The sequence below is a fragment of the Cydia pomonella genome, chromosome 12, assembly GCF_033807575.1.
Source record: "Cydia pomonella isolate Wapato2018A chromosome 12, ilCydPomo1, whole genome shotgun sequence".
NCBI lineage: Eukaryota > Metazoa > Arthropoda > Insecta > Lepidoptera > Tortricidae > Cydia > Cydia pomonella.
This window is the reverse complement of record NC_084714.1, coordinates 11,961,957-11,983,295: the sequence shown is the minus strand read 5'-3', so window position 1 is coordinate 11,983,295 and position 21,339 is coordinate 11,961,957. Positions and strand designations below refer to the sequence as shown.

At 39.3% G+C, this 21,339-nt stretch overlaps 2 protein-coding genes across 2 annotated transcripts; one reads left to right on the top strand and one right to left on the bottom strand.

Moving 5' to 3' along the window:
* Positions 1-6,451: 6,451 nt before the first annotated feature.
* On the top strand, positions 6,452-15,856 carry LOC133523630 (uncharacterized). The gene is made up of 2 exons (XM_061859313.1): positions 6,452-6,833; positions 15,408-15,856. The coding sequence occupies exons 1-2, from the start codon at positions 6,487-6,489 to the stop codon at positions 15,793-15,795; spliced, it is 735 nt and encodes a 244-aa protein (XP_061715297.1). The 5' UTR covers positions 6,452-6,486; the 3' UTR covers positions 15,796-15,856.
* LOC133523629 (uncharacterized) lies at positions 11,068-20,956 on the bottom strand. The gene is made up of 2 exons (XM_061859312.1): positions 20,537-20,956; positions 11,068-11,417 (listed from the first exon to the last, which is right to left on the bottom strand). Exons 1-2 carry the CDS (start codon positions 20,911-20,913, stop codon positions 11,108-11,110), a joined length of 687 nt encoding a protein of 228 aa, XP_061715296.1. The 5' UTR covers positions 20,914-20,956; the 3' UTR covers positions 11,068-11,107.
* Positions 20,957-21,339: the final 383 nt, after the last annotated feature.

The window sequence follows — 21,339 nt, the reverse complement described above, 5'->3', positions numbered from 1 at the left end:
AGCAAGATAGATCAGGATAGATACTACGACTGATTTCTTTCGCGCGGACGAGGCGCCACGGCAAAAATTTGCAACACGCTCGCGCCGCGGTGGCTTGAATTCAATAATATGAGTTCTTTTGGCGCGTGGTTTAAAAATAATCTATATTGATCTTATCACTGCGTAATTTCGGTAAGGCAACTAAGGCAAGCCCGGCTTTTGGCCTTGTATGGAATGGAAGTACCGCTACTGCCACGAGGGTGTCACAAGTAATTTTATCTCACTGACAAGGTACTGTTTTCAAACCATTTCTTATTGTTCGAGCCCATGTTCGTTCTTTCTTCATTCTGTTCCTATCATAAAATTTGGTTGAGCGCGTGTCGTCTTGTAAGTGATCTGTGCAGGTACCTACCGCAAAACGTGTGTTGTAGAACAGGTCGGTATCCGCGATAATTATGCGCATGCGACCGGTTACATGCGAATGTGGGCCGAGTCAAGTTCATGGCGTAACTTTGACACAATAACATCCATGTAAACTATGACAATATCTTTTCATATCACTAGGTTGACTGGAAGAGATCGCTGTTTAGCGATAAGTCCGCCTGTTGTTACCTACCTATTTATAACTGTTAATACTTATGTAGCATTATTTTTTTGTAGTCTCCAATAAAGCATTTTTTTATTATTATGTTTGCAGATAATTCTCGCGTTGAATGATGGTCCCTTTGACAGTTTCATTCCATTCTCCTTGGGTTGGGCTTAATTAAAGAATTAATTCCAAAAATTTATTGTTTGTATGTGATGTACAGTAAGCAACATATTTAGTTTGGCACCCCTTTATACACTCTAAGCATATAATTTATCCGTCTGTAAATTTCTAAATAAATGAATACAGAATGTGCTAAACTTCCAAAAAATATCTATAAATATTTTACGTAACAGCTACCCCATATAAAAATGAATAAATGGGGACCAAGACCATTATTTGACGCGAGAAGTAGATATTTCTATTATACATTTTTGAGTAAATGGCTTTGGACGCTTACGACTCCAAAAGTATTAAGCGCTAATTTAGCATGAGGAGTAGCTTCTTTTTTAACACAAATAACACAATGAATCCTCAGGAGATCTTGTAGATTATGAGTAAATTATATAATACATAAATAAATGATGAGATATACTTATTAGTGCATACACGTATCGCTTTTAGTGCGGATCAAATTAAGGCCAAAGATAGAGGACTTGATGAGCTACCGATTTGACCCCCGTAGCCTATTGTGTTCGGAACTCGGGAAATCTACACTTTATGGCTTGACATGCTTATATCCGTTTTTTATTAGGTATATGATGTAGTTCCAAGATAGCACTAGCAGCTATTGCAATTCTGTCGCGTAGATGTTCGTGATATAATCATCCCCACAAAAACATTTTTATGTCAAATGTTGCCAAGACGAAATCATAAGGCTCGCACTCTAAAAAAGTTCTCAGACCTCTCGTAGAGCCAAGCTTCTAACTCTACAAGCACTAACTTCGCAAACTCTACAGACATCTTAGTCAAAATATATGGCTTGGCCATGTTGCTGCCGTCACATGGGCGTAAGGTGAAAAATTTAAACACTATTCGGCGGGTCCACACAGAGCGAGCATACGCGCGAGGCAATTTCCTCGCGCTCAAAACGACCAGTGTAGACGTTCCTCGACCGAAGCGGCGCGCGGGTTTTCCTCGCCCGAGCGCGCCGCTTATTCATTTTTTTTATTATACAATAGTACGGCACGAAAAAAGTGCCAAAAATATGTATACACGACTTTATTGCCCATAAGTTAGTGTATACATATTTTTGGCACATTTTTCCTACCGATATTTTCAGCTGTGACTATACTAGTAGTAACGAAACGGCCAAGTCACATATATTGACTAAGGTGTAGAGTTTGTGAAGTTAGGGCTTGTAGAGTTAATAAGCTTGGCTCTACAAGAGATCTGATAACTTTTTTAGAGTGCGAGCGTTATGATTTCGTCTTGGCAGCATTTTACATGAAAATGTTTTTCTTGGGATTTCACTTCTTTATGTAAATTGCTTATGATAATTTCCCATCATGGGTTGGGGTTGATTTACTATTAAAAATCCAGAAATACGTATCTGAGGGCATCATGTATACAATCTGCTTTTTTTACTGATTCTCCACACAAAATTCAACCCCTCATTCCCCCTAACGCCCTTTTTCTCCCCTGGTTGAAAATTATTCTATATCCTTCCCCATAACAAAAACTATCGACATTCCAAACTTCAACTAAGTAAATCGGTTCAGCGGTTTTAGATTCTCTATATAAAATTTCACCCCCCTTTTCACTCCGTTATGGACAAAAAATTGTAAGTTTTTTTTTTTTGTGTACTAATATACTATCCTACATACTAAATTTAGCTTCCTAGGACTTCAGGAAGTACCCTAAGGGTTTTGATGATCATCAGTGATTGAGTGAGTGAGTCAGTGACGAAATCGGGGTTTTTGTTTATCTGGTATAATCCAAACCCAACTTCGAGAAAAGGTGGGTAGTGCCCTTGCGCTTCACTTTGCTCGTCTTGGCAGGGCCACCTAGATTCAGTTAGCTACGTCGTTGTCTCCATGGCAATTCTGAATTTATCGATAATAAATAGTAATGCTTTCCATTACGTTAATTAATTACGCATAATCACCCTTGTTGCGGTGAGCGCACAAAAGTCAAACAACTTGGTAGAATTAGGTAGGTAAAAACTTGTTGCAAATCGAACGATGTACTGAACGTATTTTAAAAATGGCCTCTTAGCTACATACATAGTAGGAAGCGGAATGCTTATACAATTAATAGTTTTTAATAAACGTGCTATTTGATTTGGCACCAATTAATAATGCTATGGCACGAGTATCTCCAGAACTAGTTTTCTGCGCGTATGAGCTGATGATTTCCGCGTGTGGTACGAAATTATTTTTGGCACACAGGATTCTCATATTCGCATGTATAAAAGCTCGTAACATGCAAATATCATTAGTCAAACTCTAACGCCCTGTAGTGACAGTTTGCCCGTCAGACAGAGGCGTCCTAAACTCTACATCATGTTCAAATTGGTACGTTTAGAAAAAATAAGATTCACTTTATCATAAAACATATCCTACTTACTCATGTTCATCCCAACGCTCTATCAGATCTTTAACCTATTTCGCGAATGCTTCCCATCAATTTTGATTGTACTGGATTTTCGGGCGAAATTAACTTCAGGTAAAATCCGTAAGGCAGTATAACTCATTAATTACGACATGGGTTCAACGGCCGACCCTTTTGCTGTGGCCATCATCTGCAGATTTTCATCTCGATGGTGGAATTCCGCATAAAATGTAAAGCTCTGTTAAGCCCGCAGATGCCCCCTAAATGGGTAATGGCGCATTATTTGGTTATGATGCTGAATTTCGATTTAATCTCGGAATTGCAAAGGCATTGACTTTGAATGTTCCAATTTACTTACATAGCTGTTAAAATGTTTTGTTACCACTTGAACTTGTATCGCTTGAAATTAAATCAGTTTCGTGGGCATAACAGAGGTGATGGATATACGAGTAGACTGAAGTTTCTATAATAATTCACTGATAACAAGTTGTTTTTGTATTTTGGTTAGTCTTTTGTTTTTTACTAAGCCGTTTAATCTAAAAATAAAAAAAAATTAGTACCTATGTCTAAAACTACGTTTTCTACAGAACAAATAGAGCAAGTCCCTTGCGAGTCCTATAAAAGGTATAATCAGGTAACTAATTCCAGACGACCCTTACTTTACCTAGTAGTTTGGGCTGGGTTTTGAAGCTTTCCTACGATATATTGTGATTAAGAATGTGGTGTGAATTTGCCTCTGAATCATTATTTTCCATGTTTGCTTTTACTAATTTCAGATCGTTCTTTTCGCTATGGCGGCAGTTTGCATGGCCGCGCCTCGGCCCGGGGTGGTCGCGTATTCCCCGGTGTACTCCCCGGTGGCCCCCGTGGTGTCTCACGTGCCGGTCGCCTACTCTTCCCAGTCCAGCTCCGTGGTGCACTCTGCCCCGGTGTACGCTGCACCGGTACTTCGCTCCGTCGCGGTGGAACCCGTTGTCCATGCCGTACCCGTGCAACCTGTAGTCCATTCCGTGCCAGTGTATTCTGCTTACGTTTAAAATAGGTTTACGAGAATGTTGATAGTAGATTTTTACACAATAGCTTTAACACAACTTAAAATGCGATACTGTAGTAGACATTTTTTTTGTCAAGTACCACCATACGTGTCACGCGCTCTGGACTTTTTATTAACGTATTGTTATGTGTATGTTGAATTTAATTAATTTTTGTTTGCGTGTAATATGCATTTACATTTAGTTAAAAGTGAGTGGAACATGATGTAACTTCACAGATATTGTCGTCATATTAATTGGTTTCACTTCCGTGAATTTTGTTATTAAAATTTTTATATTTCATAACACTTACTATAATTTCCCCTATAACAGTTTTAGGTACCCCAACCTACCCATAATACACGCGAACTTATCCATATCCTCAACAGTTCGCTTGTTACAATGCTTTTTTTTACTAGAAGATGAATGATCTATATATATATATAGATTGACGACCGGTTTGGCCTAGTGGGTAGTGACCCTGCCTACGAAGCTGATGGTCCCGGGTTCAAATCCTGTTAAGGGCATTTATTCGTGTGATGAGCATGGATATTTGTTTCTGAATCATGGGTGTTTTCTATGTATTTAAGTATTTATAAATATTTATATATTATATATATCGTTGTCTAAGTACCCTCAACACAAGCCTTATTGAGCTTACTGTGGGACTTAGTCAATTTGTGTAATAATGTCCTATAATATTTATTTAATATTTATTTATTTATAGGTATATACTTTATTTTTAACTTATTCAATATTTTTTTATATTAAATTTTCAATTCATAATGTACATAGGTAAGTAGATAGGCAAGTAGCAACCCATGTGCAATTTCTCAATGGCATGGCAGGATGGATACTGTAGTTAATATTGTAGCATTTTGTCCTAAAAATGATATAGAACAGTTAATACCACTACCACATCATATTGATTTGCCCCCTTATTCATAAATCTTTACAAGGTTGAATTCGTTAAATTATGTTTTATCCCTTTGTTATCAGAATCATAATTAAACTTTATTAATAAAATAGAATTATTTTACAGGTCAATACATTATATCTATTTAATAGGATCACACATTATTATTTTATTTTATAAATTTTATAAAAATTAGGTATATCAAGGTTCATTATTATAATGGGTCAAATTATTTTATTTTATTTACTTACAAATACATAAGTTAAAATGAAAGATAAAGACAAATGATTCATAGCTAATTCAGGCTTGTGATGCGTTTATGAATAACGCCATTGATCTTTACCAGCAACTGATTTTGATGGGATTGACGTTACAAAAATAAAGTTTCGATAATCCGTCAACCGTGGAATTATTATATAATTATTATGTATTCAAATATTACAACTGATTACAAAGACCGTTTTTTATGATATAGGAGCCAAACGGGCAGACGAATCGCCTGGTGGTAAGCGATTACCGTTGCCCATGGACACCCAGAGGGGTTGTAAAGTGCGTTGCCGGACTTTAAGATGACTATACACTCTTTTTCTTGATTTACAATTAGTCTACTGTTATTTTAGTCTGACGTTGAATAAGCTCAAGATAATATTAAGAATTACGCTATTAAGACATTTTCAAATTTATACATGCGAGAGGTGGACTCTATTTACTGACATTTTCTAATAATATGAGTAAATGGTGGATGAATGGTGCCGTTCTTTATTTAAATAATTGCAATAAAATTGTCAATCTAATATTAAACATTTTGTAAATATATATAAATGTTGAAAGTGAATTATAAAAGGATGAGACTGACAATAACTTTTTAATATATTATTCAATAATTTTGTCGTCTTTATTGGTTTAAATTTATTACCCATTGGTTTCAAAGTGCATCATGCGTAAGACCAGGAATACCATGAAATGATCGATTTTCCTTAACCATTAAGTTAGAATTTTTCGAATTCTATTTTTCTATGTCAGTTGCCGTTTAGTACGATGCCTTATATTGATAGTGCAAGTCTTTTTAATTGTACATCTATTCATGTAATCAGTGGAAGTGAACGGCCCTTTATCAATTCGTTCAAGGTAAACACGGAAACAACGACTGTATAGTGTGTATCTATTCCTGTTTAGAGTTCTCGAAATATGCCTTATCGGTATAAGGTTGAAAGCGATTGTTGCCCGCTGCAACCGCGCCGGGCCTGCCGCAATCAAGGTGCTTTTCTTTCCTCCAATACAGACAACGCCCGCTTGCATATTTCCCTACGTCACAACGGTATCTGGAATACCTACGCCTACGGCACAAGTTTGTATAAAAGCCAAAGGCACCGGGGTAAATGCAACAGTCTCTCGCAGTACTGAAAACAACACAGACCACAATGTTCAAGCTGGTGGTGTTGTCTTGCGTGGTGGCGCTGGCGGCGGCCAACCCTAGTGTACTCGGTCCTTGGGGCTTGGGGCTGGCGGGTCCCCTCGCCGCGCCAGCGGCTTTGGCTCCTATCGGCCTGGGACACGGTTTGGGTCTGGGCCATGGAGCTATCTGGGGCGCGCCTGCGCTCGCGGCCTACAACTACAGAGGCCCGCTGTCCCTCGCGCCCGGCCAGCCCGCCAACATCGTGGCTGCTGATGGAAGGCCCCTGGATACTCTGAGCGTGAACTTGGACCGTGCCGCGCACCTCACTGCGAGGGCTGTTGACCACGCCGGCCTGCACCTGCTGAAGAAGCGCTCCGCCGTCCTGCCGGTGGCCGCTCCCCTGGCCGTGTCCCACGCTGCTCGCATCGACCTGCCGGCCGCGCGCCTCGTGGGCGCGGGGCACGGGCTCGGCTGGCCCGCTGTGGGCGCACTCGGCGTGCACGGCGTCGCGGCTCCCTGGGGTGTGGCCGCTCCCTGGGGCGTCGGTCCTCTGGGACACGCTGGTGCTTTGGGACACCTCTGGTGAAAATTGTACAAATTAGAATATTGATCGATCTTCTTAATATATAAAGAGAGTTACCTACATATAATTCATGTTTTTTAATCACTATTAACCTAAATTCAAACCGAATTTTACCGTTTACCATACGCATAAATGTATTTCGCTCTTGGCTCGGATGTTGCAATAAATCTGTATTCTGTGATATGCACTGTATACACACACATACAGAGAATCTAGTCACCAATCTTGTTTTCAGTAATTTATGGTTATAGGCTCACTGCCGTTTCATCAATATTATCCTGTTTGATTCAGACTAAAGGACAAAGGTACTTATTGCGAAATGCGAATTAAATCGAAATACCCAGGTAGAAGATAATTTTAATAAAGGGACATCCGCGCATCAAATTTGTCACCAACGGTTCGACATCTTTATTCTTATTCCGTAATAACTCCGCTGATAAAAGTGACATTTAAATATTCAGTACTGCACACCAATCCCAAACAAGCTGTCAACTATTGGAATTAGGCTGTCAAATTATATGACCTGTACATATCTTATTGAGTCAAAATATCTAATTGAAAAATTAGTTAAAGCTTAATGTGCATCTGGCATCACATCGTCTCAAATAGTATTATACTTATGAACTTCAGTGCACTGAAAGTAGGTAGATATAGACTAGAGATAAATTAAACAAGTTCACAGGTCTTATAGTGAGACATCGCTTCCAGCTAACCTTATAAAATAAATAAATAAATAAATAAATATTATAGGACATTATTACACAAATTGACTAAGTCCCACAGTAAGCTCAATAAGGCTTGTGTTGAGGGTACTTAGACAACGATATATATAATACATAAATATGAATAAATACTTAAATACATAGAAAACACCCATGACTCAGGAACAAATATCCATGCTCATCACACGAAAAAATGCCCTTACCAGGATTTGAACCCGGGACCATCAGCTTCGTAGGCAGGATCACTACCCACTAAGCCAAACCGGTCGTCGAAATAACCTAAAATAACCTAAACCATTAGGTTTACCATATAAGTAATTATATAGATTACTATATACTCGTAATTGTTATACATTTTTCGCGAACGCAAACAAAGAAAAAGTAAATATTTGTAGTAAAAAAGTAGGTTTTTGCAGCTATGAGTCACGAGCAAGCGAATAATTCTAATTTAGAATCTTGAGCGTAGCGAGAGACTCAATTTTTTACCTCAGTATTTACAAGTAGATTTATCTAAAAGTACCTATACTTATTACAATAATTTAAAAAAAAAATTAATAATATATACGCTGTTTTTTTAACTCCGGGGTATGGCTAAGTAGAGTTAATGAAACTGAATGGCATAGTAAACGTATTTAAAAAAAAAATATTATCGTAAAAGTTGTCGTTCGCGAACTTATGGCTCGATGATCCCATGATATCAAGCTTGAGACAAAGATAAGCGTCTATAAGGCCCTAATAATCCCAGTCCTTCTATATGGCGCAGAAACATGGTGCCTGTACAAGCCAGATATCAAAAGACTAGACACGTACCATCTAAAATGTCTAAGATCTATACTTAGGATTAAGTGGCAGGACCGTATACCAAACTCTGAAGTTCTGCGTCGCTCCGGGATGTACGGCATGGAGGCGCTATTGATGCAGCGTCAGCTCAGATGGTGTGGGCATGTTTTCCGAATGGACGATCGCCGCTTGCCTAAAGCTATATTCTACTCAGAATTAGCAGAGGGAAAGCGGAAGCACGGCGGTCAACACCTTCGATATAAGGACGTGCTAAAGCGCCACCTAAAGGCGTGTGCGATCGATAATGCACGTTGGGAGGAGCTCGCTGCGAAACGGTCTTCTTGGCGATCAACCATCTTCGAATCTACCAAGTCGTTTGAGGAAAACCGCCTCGCTACATTAGACGTAAAACGCCAACTACGCAAGGATAGACCTAAGCCCTCCTATGTGTATACATACAACGCGGCCGGTCAACTATACTGTTGTGAATGTGAAAGGGTGTTTAAGAGCAAGTTTGGCCTGGCCAGCCACATAAGAGCTCATGAGAGGAAAAACCCTTGATTGCTGAGGTCGCCGTCATCGAAATCGATGTGGAGGACTATATATATACTTTAAAACCGCCGAGTAAGTTCGTTGGCGATCTGGTATGTTTGAAATCCTCGGCTCGTACGCCTGTCACCGCCGCGAGCCGCGAGCCATCATTTCCTCCATACAAAATTTCCTTCGATTTCGACATAGTAACGGTCGACGAGGGTGAAATGCATGAAGCTAAATATGCAAGCTTTAACGTGTGTCACCTTTAAAATCGCTTACTTTCCACTTAAGTTTGTTGAATTTGAAGATATTTGTTGAATCTTTATTTTTTTGCTGTGTTTGGTGGCCATCTATCCATGATCCATCGAAGTCCCGTAGGCATTAGAGGCAGGTCCAAGTACTTAACTTGAAAAAAATAACCGCTTCGTTCTCACCCGAATGTTTTACTTTCACCAAAAACAGAAAGGCAATTACCGAATTTATAATCGTAAAAAAAGAAGTATAGGGAAAGCCCGTTTCCAAAGTTACCTACCTACACCAAAAAGGTTTCCTTTTGCTAATTAAAGAATCGCACTCCAAACCAAATACACCGGCAACTTTCCACAATAATACTGACATTTCTACGCTAGGATACAAAAAGAGAGGGTTCGTTTGCATTACAAGCTTGAAAACAATCCATGGTGAAAATACTTAAAATTGTTGTTGTTGCTGTTGCCGCATTGCTGTCGCGATTAGCTCGTTCAATTTGCAGGAATGTTCGTATAAAACATTGATGTGGACTTATATAAGGAGTAAATTTAGCATTATTTGTATGAAGGACATAAAAAGCGGTAGGTATGTTCCTGTGCATAGTTTGTAGGCCGTAGAGTGAGGAGAATCCTAACCATTATTGTAGGTACTTGAGATAGACACGTAATAACAGAGCAGCGATTACTTATAATCGAATTATAGCTTGATAAAATTGTAATGGATCATAGAGGAACTATTTGACAGAGGCCGCGCAACTGACGACCAGCTGTGATACTGCAATGGCGGAAGGATTCAATGTGTCACGAATGTATACCTAGGTGGATTGAGTACATTTTCTCTAGTTTGGGGATAAGGTTCAATTTTGGTATGGCAAAAAAAGTGAGAGCGCCCTCCACTTTAGATACAACTTCATGGATTAATATCGTATTTCACGAAAGATACTGTGTTAATTGATTAACCTATGTATGAAAATTTATCCTGCGTCTTTTTTTCTTTCGATCGGTATAATTTTTCCAACATTCGACCACGCACGCCGGCGTATTTAATTTTTTTCTTCGACCAATTAACGCACTGGTCAATTCGACTGACGGCAGATTGGTGGATGAGGCCATAGAGATAACTGTCAATGTGAGTGTGTCACGCATAAATACTAGAAAATTGGTGAACGATGGAATCCTATTTGTGTTTTAGCGAAACTACATCTTTTTTTTTTACACTACGTCGGTGGCAAACAAGCATACGGCCCGCCTGATGGTAAGCAGTCTCCGTAGCCTATGTAAGCCTGCAACTCCAGAGGAGTTACATGCGCGTTGCCGACCCTTAACCCGCCCCCCCCTCGTTGAGCTCTGGCCTTACTCACCGGCAGGAACACAACACTATGAGTAGGATCTAGTGTAATTTGGCTGCTGTTTTCTGTAAGGTGGAGGTACTTCCCCAGTTGGGCTCTGCTCTAGATCTGGAATGACATCCACTGGCTGTGCCCTACCACACAAAGCGAGATGACATTCACAATGGCCATACCTCTCTTTTGGACGCAGTTTAAGGACGTACCCGGGTCCATTTAAGGACGTACCCGGGTCCAATCCTTAGTATTCTAGGTTCATGTAATGGATATTAAAATTAATAGGTTGTCCACGGATGATGCTGACAGACATACAGACGAATAGGAGAGGTTTAGTTATATAGGTTTCTGTTTATGATGCTTCGGGTACAAAACTCTGATAATGAAAAAGTAAAGTAGAAAATCATTTCTTTATTTTCATTCATCTTTGAACTATTTACAAATAGTGGGCATAAGGTCCGGCGGTGTGAATGAGAGGAGTGTGGTAAGGTGCAACGATGGGCGCGGAGTAAGCTAGAGGCGCAGCATGGGTGATGAGCGGGGCACCGGCGTAGGCGATGCGGCCCAGAGGGGCGATCAACGGGGCGGAGCGCTTCTTGAGCAGGTGCACGCCGTCGAGGGCCTTGGCGGTGAGGTGCGCGGAGCGGTCCAGGTTGACGTCCAGGGTGTCGAGGGGCCTGCCGTCCGCCGCGAGGATGTTGGCGGGCTGGCCGGGCGCCAGGGACAGCGGGCCGCGGTAGTTGCTGCCGTACAAGGGCGCGACAACTGCGCCACTGTACGCCAGCGGAGCGAACGGCGCGAAGGGCGTCAGCAGCGCCGCGGACGCCGCCGCCATCAAGCAGGACAACACCACCAGCTTCAACATTGTGTAGTGGTCTGTGTTGGTCGGTGCACGGAGAAACACTGATGCACTTACAATGTTGACAAAAGCTTTTATACTAACTACGCATTGATAACGCGATGGGCGAAGCCGGAAGACAGAGCGGCCCTGACTGGACTGCATTTGTCGCGGAATAAAGATCAACGAGCTTGTACTGAAACATTACGTATCTTACCTTCAATTAAAGCTTCTTACTAGGTGGTTACACCTGTATACTTGCTTATTAATATTTATGCAGGTTAGATAGGTAGAAATAAGTTGTTAACTCGATTACTGAATAATCATAAGATAGGTACTACATAGTTCCATAAATTTAAGGCAAGAAAAGAGGTAAGAAAATGAGTTGATGATTCTTATATTACTGAACAATGTTTGTAAACAAGAGATGCGCTTATTCATCTCGAATTATGTACTTATTTTAAAGTTATAAATACACGAAATCATTCCGTTACCAAAACCCCGGAAGTATGCATGCCTACGTCAGCTTGAATTCGAACAATGCTTATAAGATATATTAAATATATTAAACCGGTGTCACTCACCTATTGTAAGTCGAAAAACGCTCGACATATTTCACTCCGTACCGAGGAGTGTCGTCAGGAGCTTGCGTTGATGAACCGGTGCAGACTGCTTAATATTTTTGTGACTCACGGAAGTTTCGTTACTAAAAATGCTTATAAGATGTCACACCGACATGTTAACGATCTGTGTATGTGAAAAGTGACGTTCTTGGTAGATGAAATTTCATTGTTGTCATCGACAGATCAGTATCGTATCGGTGTGACATTTGGTAATCATTTTTCGAATTGGGCCGATAATTGGCATAATGTAAAAATGTTTGAAGCGTCGCTATCTTAGGACCAAATAGAACCTTGTCAGGCTTTACATTATATACCTACGGGGTACTTTTTTATATACCAATGTATTTTTTTAAAGCCACTTTGAACATACCTATAATTATTATTTAACTATTAAATAACTAACTCCTCCGTGTGGTGTCCGGCTTAAGAATAGCACCAACCCTAAAAGAACGAGGGTGTCGTAAGAGGCGACTAAGTTCACGAAGGAAGCCGTCATCTAACCCTTCGTCACAGGGGAGATAAGCCTCTAAGCATTGGGTTGCAACTTATCTAGGAGAAGGAAAACTCCAAAATCAAACCCGGGACGGAGTCCCCGTTAGGCGTGAGTAGGGTCCAACCTGAAATCTGCGGTAGACTCCTGCAGCCAACCTGGCTCCACACGTATTGGCTTGCCTTTCCTGTGGGTCCGGCCAGTGAGGTCGAGAGGGTGGCGCAGGTGCTGGGCATCCCTGCGTTTTCCTTAACTCCGTCCCAGGCGGTGTAATGTCTCTAGACATTGCACCATAGATCGTCTGAAATAGACGCTAAGGCCAGTAGTATTAAATAACTGTACAGAATGTTGGTTGTTATCAATAATTTCACTAATATCAAAGATACATTGATTGAGTAAATGACAGTGCGCAGTACAACACCATCTATTTTGGATGTCAAACTAAGGGGCACGTTTTTAGGGTTCCGTAGCCAAATGGCAAAAAACGGAACCCTTATAGATTCGTCATATCCGTCTGTCTGTCCGATTATGTCACAGCCACTTTTTTCCGAAACTATAAGAGCTATACTGTTCAAACTTAGTAAGTGGATGTATTCTATGAACCGCATTAAGATGTTCACAGAAAAATAGAAAAAAAAACAATAAATTTTGGGGGTTCCCCATACCTAGAACTGAAACTCAAAAAATCTTTTTTCATCAAACCCATACGTGTGGGGTATCTATGGATAGGTCTTCAAAAATGACATTTGAGGTTTCTAATATCATTGTTTTCTAAAATGAATAGTTTGCGCGAGACACTTCCAAAGTGGTAAAATGTGTGTCCCCCCCCCCCCCCCCGTAACTTCTAAAATAACAGAATGAAAAAACTAAAAAAAATATATGATATACATTTTCATGCAAACTTCCACCGAAAATTGGTTTGAACGAGATCTAGTGAGTAGTTTTTTTTAATACGTCATAAAATTTAAAAAAAAAATTTTTTCATCAAACCCATACGTGTGGGGTATCTATGGATAGGTCTTCAAAAATGATATTGAGGTTTCTAATATCATTTTTTTTCTAAAATGAATAGTTTGCGCGAAAGACACTTCCAAAGTGGTAAAATGTTGAACAAGATCTAGTAAGGAGATTTTTTTTTAATACGTCTTAAATGGTACGGAACCCTTAATGCGCGAGTCCGACTCGCACTTGGCCGCTTTTTTTTTTTTCTTTAGACTACCTCTCTATAACAATCAATTCTCTCTGCTAATATGATATATGAGTAGGAAAGTTTCGATCTATAAACATAAATTACAAACTGTAGGTGATATAATTGCATTACTTTGTGCAATTACTTCCTATTTGTTCAGTGTATATTTAGCATAAAATATTTCTCAAACAATTATTAAAATAAAATTTCCATAGTTTTATGGAGGATAGGATTATGATTATAATTTTACTCATATTTACTTAACCTAACCTAAACAGTTTTGGGTACTTTAAATAGTCAGGCAGGACTATATAAACTACTTTACCCGAAAATATATTTGTTACAATGTTTACTTTTTTGGTGTTTTTGTTACAATAAGGTAGGTATTGTCATTTTGATATGTAATTTGCAAGTTGCTTCCACGGAACCCTTAAGTGAGTTTTTTTTTCTGATGCCTATCTTGGCCTAAGCCTTGCGAGTGTATTTTAAATATGCATACCATTGCTAAGCAATTAATTATTCCTTAGGCTCATTATAAACGGGATTAAACAAAGATATAAACTAATTAGTTGCATACTAGTTTTATGGTATTATGTAGTTGATGATTAAATAAAAATGGAAACATGTATCTGAACTACTAGGTACTTAAAAATTACTATCTATATATGTAAACTTGAAGTACCCGCTGTCATTCTGCGTTAGCAAACTTACTTTCGCTATAGTACCTTCATAACTGTAGTCTATCCAACGCGAATTTGATTTTTTATTCATTCCATGCCATTGACGTTTTAGACCAATCCTTTTTAACAAAAATTGTTTAAATTATAATAATAAAATATCTCATTATAATAGATACAAATCACCAAAATATTTATATAATATTGTGACATAACAATAAAAAGATAAATTTTAATATCGATGAGTTTCATTATATAAAATGGAACTCAATTACAATAGAGATTGACTCTACTTATCGAAATCCTTTCAGCCGTATCCAATGCAACAGGTGCTTTCTTAGTTTAGGGCTCGAAAGTTTGACGACCTTATACTGTCATGTTTGTACAAACTCTTGTGTACTATGTTCAATGTTCATTATGTAACGTTTATGTACAATAAAGTTATTTATTTATTATTATTATTAATTGTGAAGGTACGTATAATTAATTAGATTATAAATCATCACCAATAATATCGTTTATATGCCCTTTGCAGATTCAATCGTGAATTGTAAAAAAATAGTAATATTTCTAACTTGCACTGTCACAACCCTATAATTGCTTTTTGACATGTGTCGCCCTACCCTTCGAGTTTGAAAAATACTAAATAACATGGGATTGCAAATTCTCTATTTGGTGCTTAACATATTAAACAGTTGGAAGGTAACGCTACTTGCGTAGTAATTGTGGCTGTTTTGAAATACGTTATTCTTCGCGAGTCAACTGTCTTCCGGCATCGCCCATCGCGTTGATATTTAATGCAAACTATAAAAGCTGCAATCGATATTTCAAGTGCATCAGTGTTTCTCCGTGCACCGACCAACACAGACCACTACACAATGCTGAAGCTGGTGGTGTTGTCCTGCTTGATGGCGGCGGCGTCCGCGGCGCTGCTAACGCCCTTCGCGCCGTTCGCTCCGCTGGCGTACAGTGGCGCAGTTGTCGCGCCCTTGTACGGCGGCAACTACCGCGGCCCGCTGTCCCTGGCGCCCGGCCAGCCCGCCAACATCCTCGCGGCGGACGGTAGACCCCTCGACACCCTGGACGTCAACTTGGACCGCTCTGCACACCTCACCACTAAGGCCCTCGAAGGCGTGCACCTGCTCAAGAAGCGCTCCGCCCCGTTGATCGCCCCTCTGGGCCGCATCGCCTACGCTGGCGCTCCGCTCATCACCCATGCTGCGCCTCTGGCTTACTCCGCGCCCATCGTTGCTCCTTACCACACTCCTCTCATTCACACCGCCGGACCTTATGCCCACTATTTGTAAATAGTCCAAAGATTCATTTCAAAAACACCCATAGATGTAATGAAAATAAAGAAATTATTTTGCACATAACTTTCTTATTATCTGACAGACGCATTCTGAATAAGAATTCTATTTGGATCACAGTGTGACATGAAAGAGTAGAAATGAAATAAAATGGAACTAAACAACTTCCATACAAAATAATAATATTGTTGTCATTCTTAAGAGCCCGGTAACGATTTTAGAGCAAAAATGTAAAATTGATAGATTTGATCGTTGGAATTGTACAACTTTTGTTACGTAATATCGAATTATCAAGTATTTTTTTTATTAGCACGTCTTTCATCTTGTCTTTTAATAATGAGGTCGCAGCGACCCCGGTAAATATGCGACGAGAAGGGACAGTATTTAAAAATTCATCAAAAAATGATGATGGTAAATTATACAAAATGATGTATAAGAACAGTTTCAGCAAATTTTTCAAAATTACGTTGAAATTAAGTCGATTTTAAGAGAAATTGTCACTTGTTTTGAAGTAATGTCTGGAGAAAATTGATTTCGTCTAAGATTCATTTACACTGTATAATAACAAAAATGTAGTTTATTAAAGTAGAAGAAAGTCTGAGAGGCTGAGGTGGTTTGGGCATGTCAAAAGAAGGCCGCCAGAATACGTAGGCAACAAAGCCCTTAGCTTTGCCTTACCAGAGGGCTTACCGCGAACCACGTTCGACGTGTTGCCTCCCTGTCACACTTACGTACGAATCTACAAGTGCGGTAGAGAGGTAACACGTCGAACGTGGTTCGCGGTAGGCCCTCACGCCGCGTAGCCAACGTTACAATCGTTAACGCTCCGTAGCGTAGCGTAGTCATCTCTCTCTATCACGCTTCCATATTAGTGCGACTGTGACAGTTGTGTTTCGTTCGCCACGGAGCGTGAACGATATGCAGGTTGGCTACGCGGGCAGGCCCAAACAGGAGGGTCAAACCAAGGCAGCGTTGGCGCAATGTCGTCGCTAAAGATTTAAACGCCTGTGGGTTAGCGGAAAACGACGTCCAGGATAGAGCCAAGTGGAAGGAGAAAAGTAGGAAAGCGGACCCCGTCACAGTACGGGGCAAACGCTAGGAGGATGATGATTTTTAAAGTAAATACCTTCTTATTAAAAACAAAATTGTTAACTCTGCATTATCACAAATTGCCTCTCATTGATGATTACTCTTTTTTTTCAAAAATTAAGGGGCCTATAATATCCTTTTTAAATTTGTGTAAATATTGTTAATAAAAAACGATTTAGTTTTAAATATCACTTTTTAAATATTTTATTAGCAATCGTTTTTACTCACCTAAATGAGTAAATACGAGTATTTATCTGGTGCGTTGAGTAAATACTCAGTATTTACTCACCCCTACCCATCTCTAGTCCTAGGTCGGGTCAGCTGATAAACATAACATTTCTTGTTGAAGAAAAGATACTTTTGTTAGCTGCACCGCCGCAATAACGCCGATTTTTATGAAATAATACATTTATTATGTTTAATATTTACCCTAGAGTTGGGGCCTGTTTAACTAAACAGTCTGTAGGTACCTACTCGTAATCATACTTCGTTAATTCTGTTAGGTAGAAGCTAAACGACAGTTCGGGTCATCCACGATGACGTGCAGATTTGTCAAATCTAACCTTTAATAACATGAAAATACGAATAAAGACACACGTATTCGTGAATGACACCGTCTATGAATGCTTACGGTATTATTTTGCTCCAGGTACTATTTAATATTTTCAATCTTTAGATACAAGAATTTAATAATTAATCAATCATAGGCTACCTATTGTCCAGTTAACTTGTGTTTGTGTACCCGATTAATAACCATGTTTTTATGGAAACGTTATTGACCTTAATAACGGACTCACAGGTAAAAAAAATGTGTTTGGATTTTATATAGGGTTATATAGGATTGCCATATGTCCCGTATATACGGGACTGTCACCGTATTGAAGGATCGCGTCCCGTATTTGTACCTGTCCTATTTTTGTCCCAAAGCCAAACGTAGCTATGGTTAATTTACATCAAATTATGTATAAATATTTACCATAATGCCAATATCCAGAGAGGAAAATGGGGACTACATTTGTATGGAGAAGCGGCCGTCCCCTTTCCTCTTAAGTTCGTTCTGGTATAATGTTCTATTCTTTATAGTCGAATTTCGAGAAGTTCTTCCTGCTTTCTTCGTTCACTGATAGTTTGGAGCCCCGTAGTCTAATTTGAGTAATTATTTTTATTTTGAAAGGAGTCACGTCCAAAGTGATCCCATAGGAATTTGGTTCCGATCTGATGATAAGAACTTCTCTTATATAAATGGGTGTAGGTATAATGGATTTAGATGTTACATTGTATAGTGGAAAATACTTCTGATATTTGAGACGAATGCATACTGGATCACACCCACCGGATCGGATTCGGACCAGATCAACATCCGGTCTCAGACTCAGACCAAGACCCAAACCCGAACCGCAATCAAAATCCTGACTTAAACGTGGACCCCGACCAGAAATAAGTTCAGACTAGATTCGGACTCGGACTAAACCCGTTCGTGTATATATTAGTTCAGGTGTACCTTTTATTATAGGATCGGCTTGTGCTAATGCGGATCTTAGAACTTATGCACGCCGTTATTAGGAACCAGGAAAGTAAGAAAGTTGAAGAAAAAAAGATCAATAAAGGTAAATATCAATTTGGGAAGCTGTTCTACCTCGGCCAGTTTTTTTTGTTTCTGATTTTTAGAAAAAAAAACTAAAGACTGCAGAACTGCTGTTTATCCGAATATTATAAGATATAATGCGCAAACGAGTAGCCTCCCAGATGTGTCAGGTGCAAGGCAGCGCCAACAGCTTCTTAGCGGCAATAGGAGAGAGGCTGGGTTATCCAGGTTATTTTTAGATGACATTGGGCGTCGTTGCATGCTCCAATGCACCACGATTGTAAATAAGGTATTATTAAGATAGAATTAGGATAACTAAATAACATAGATATAAGTAGGTTCTATTGTACCCAACTGATAAATATGGACTGGAATTTGGTCTGAAATAAATAAATAAATATATATATATATATTGATTGATTGATTAATAAACTGTCAAATAGGATATAAAATCAAAGGATTGGGTTATTTATTTTGATAGGATAGGTTGACGAAAAAGACGGGAAAAGCGTCCAAGGAACAACACCGCCGATGTACCTTGGACATATAACGTTGTGTCTCGGACATAATAACTTTAATTACTAAATTATTAATATAATCATAGAAATAATATTTATTATAAAATCACAGATATTTTAGCACATTTACGCCATTCAATGTATTTTTCTAGTATAAATGACCTTAGAAAAATATGCTCACATGCTTGTCATATTTTATTATGGTCTAAAACATTTTAGGAATCCTTTCTAAGATCGATTACTTAGTAACTTACAACTTCTTAAGATCATTAATAATTAGAAAGACGGCAAATATTAAACCTTAAGTTAAAAAATATATATTTACAGTACTACCTAGAACGGCCCAATGTACAACATATTTTCGGTGTCCGAGGGACAACAAAGCAACTTTTTGGATAAGTAAGCTTCGTAATAGCCCTACCATTTGAGATTAGGCTGAAATGACCCTACGATAATTAACTTAACTTTAACCTATTTTATTAAGTAGTATTATCTATTAGGAAAACATGAAATAATCATCCTTGATGTAAAGTTCGAAATACTGACTTTTCATAACACAATTTATATTTTTTTTTCTTGAGATACCGGTCGCTCTCAAGTTTCGTTGATAATAGCTTGATTTTGATAATTAAAAATAATGTCTCAAATAATGTAAATGAAATATTTCAATAACCGTGGCAATGTGGAAATATTGCCAACTGTCCGAGGTAAAAATAGGTCCAAGGCACAACAGTTTCCCTAAACAACTATGACATGTTTGAAAAATATTAACGATATGATACGAATTAGGATGCTTATTTTATCTGAACTGAAAATTCTAACATCTAAATTACCTTTCAACTGCCTTTCAAACACATTTTTTTACAAAAATACTATTGTTAAAAAATATCACACTTCACAGACCAGTCTATTAACAATGGGATAACAGCGACGGTGTGTAAGGACAGGCGCGGAGTAGGCGAGGGGTGCAGCATGAGTGGTGATGAATGTATATATAAAGAATGAATATAATAACACGAGCTAAAATATGAAAAAAGCTTATAAAATTGCGTGATATTGTTATTGGTCGAACTCATTCATTACTAGTAGCAACTAGCCCATATTGAGGGATTAATTAAGCAATGTGAAATGTGCCTACTACACTAACCTTTAGTTTTAAGTTTGTTTGTGTTATTTTCACATAATACTAACAACTATGAAGCCTGATCTTCGAAATAAAGATATTTTATTTATTTATTATTATTATTTATTACTTCTTAAATTGTTAAAGCTTACTAAAAATAATAATTTTAAAACATGATATCCGTGATCCCGGGCACGTACAACCGTCTCGCTCACGATTACGCTCAGTGAGAGTGAGAGAAGAACCTGACGCTCAGTAAGGTGGGTATACCTACATACGAGTAGCATAGCATTATAGAATAACAAGGCATTAATGCTTCAGTCCTTTATTTACATAGGAATATCACAGAGAACAGCCAAGGCGGTGACAATTTACCAGTAGCGAGCAAAGTGTCCAGCGGTGTAAGTTAGAGGAGCCTGGTAAGGCGCGATAATGGGCGCGGAGTAGGCAAGGGGTGCAGCGTGGGTGATGACCGGAGTGCCTGCGTAGGCGATGCCGCCGAGGGGAGCGATGACAGGGGCGGAGCGCTTCTTGAGCAGGTGCACGCCGTCGAGGGCCTTGGCAGTGAGGTGCGCGGAGCGGTCCAGGTTGACGTCCAGGGTGTCGAGGGGCCTGCCGTCCGCCGCGAGTATGTTGGCGGGCTGGCCGGGTGCCAGGGACAGCGGACCGCGGTAGTTGCTGCCGTACAAAGGAGCGACAATTGCGCCACTGTACGCCAGCGGAGCGAACGGCGCGAAGGGCGTCAGCAGCGCCGCGGACGCCGCCGCCATCAAGCAGGACAACACCACCAGCTTCAGCATTGTGTAGTGGTCTGTGTTGGTCGGTGCACGGAGGGACACTGATGCACTTGCAAGATTGACGTAGGTTTATATACTTGACGCATTATAAGACTAATACGATGGGTGAATCCGGAAGACGCTGTCGGCCCTGAAGCAACTACTTTTGCCGAGAAACAGTTTACTACTTATTTTGTAGCGCAATGTTTTTTTTACTTATTCACGGCTCAGTTAACGTTTTAATACGTAAATGTCAGTGCCAGAATGCAACTCTCTCGTACTATAATAATAATTACGATATGTCATCGAAATGTCACCCTTGGTTCTATTATCGCAAACTATTTAGGTCATGATAAACTAGGCGGACACTAATACCTAGTCTCTAACATGTCTATTTATTTTGAGTACGGCTTTTAAATTAGTACAATTTATTATTATTAAAATATATAT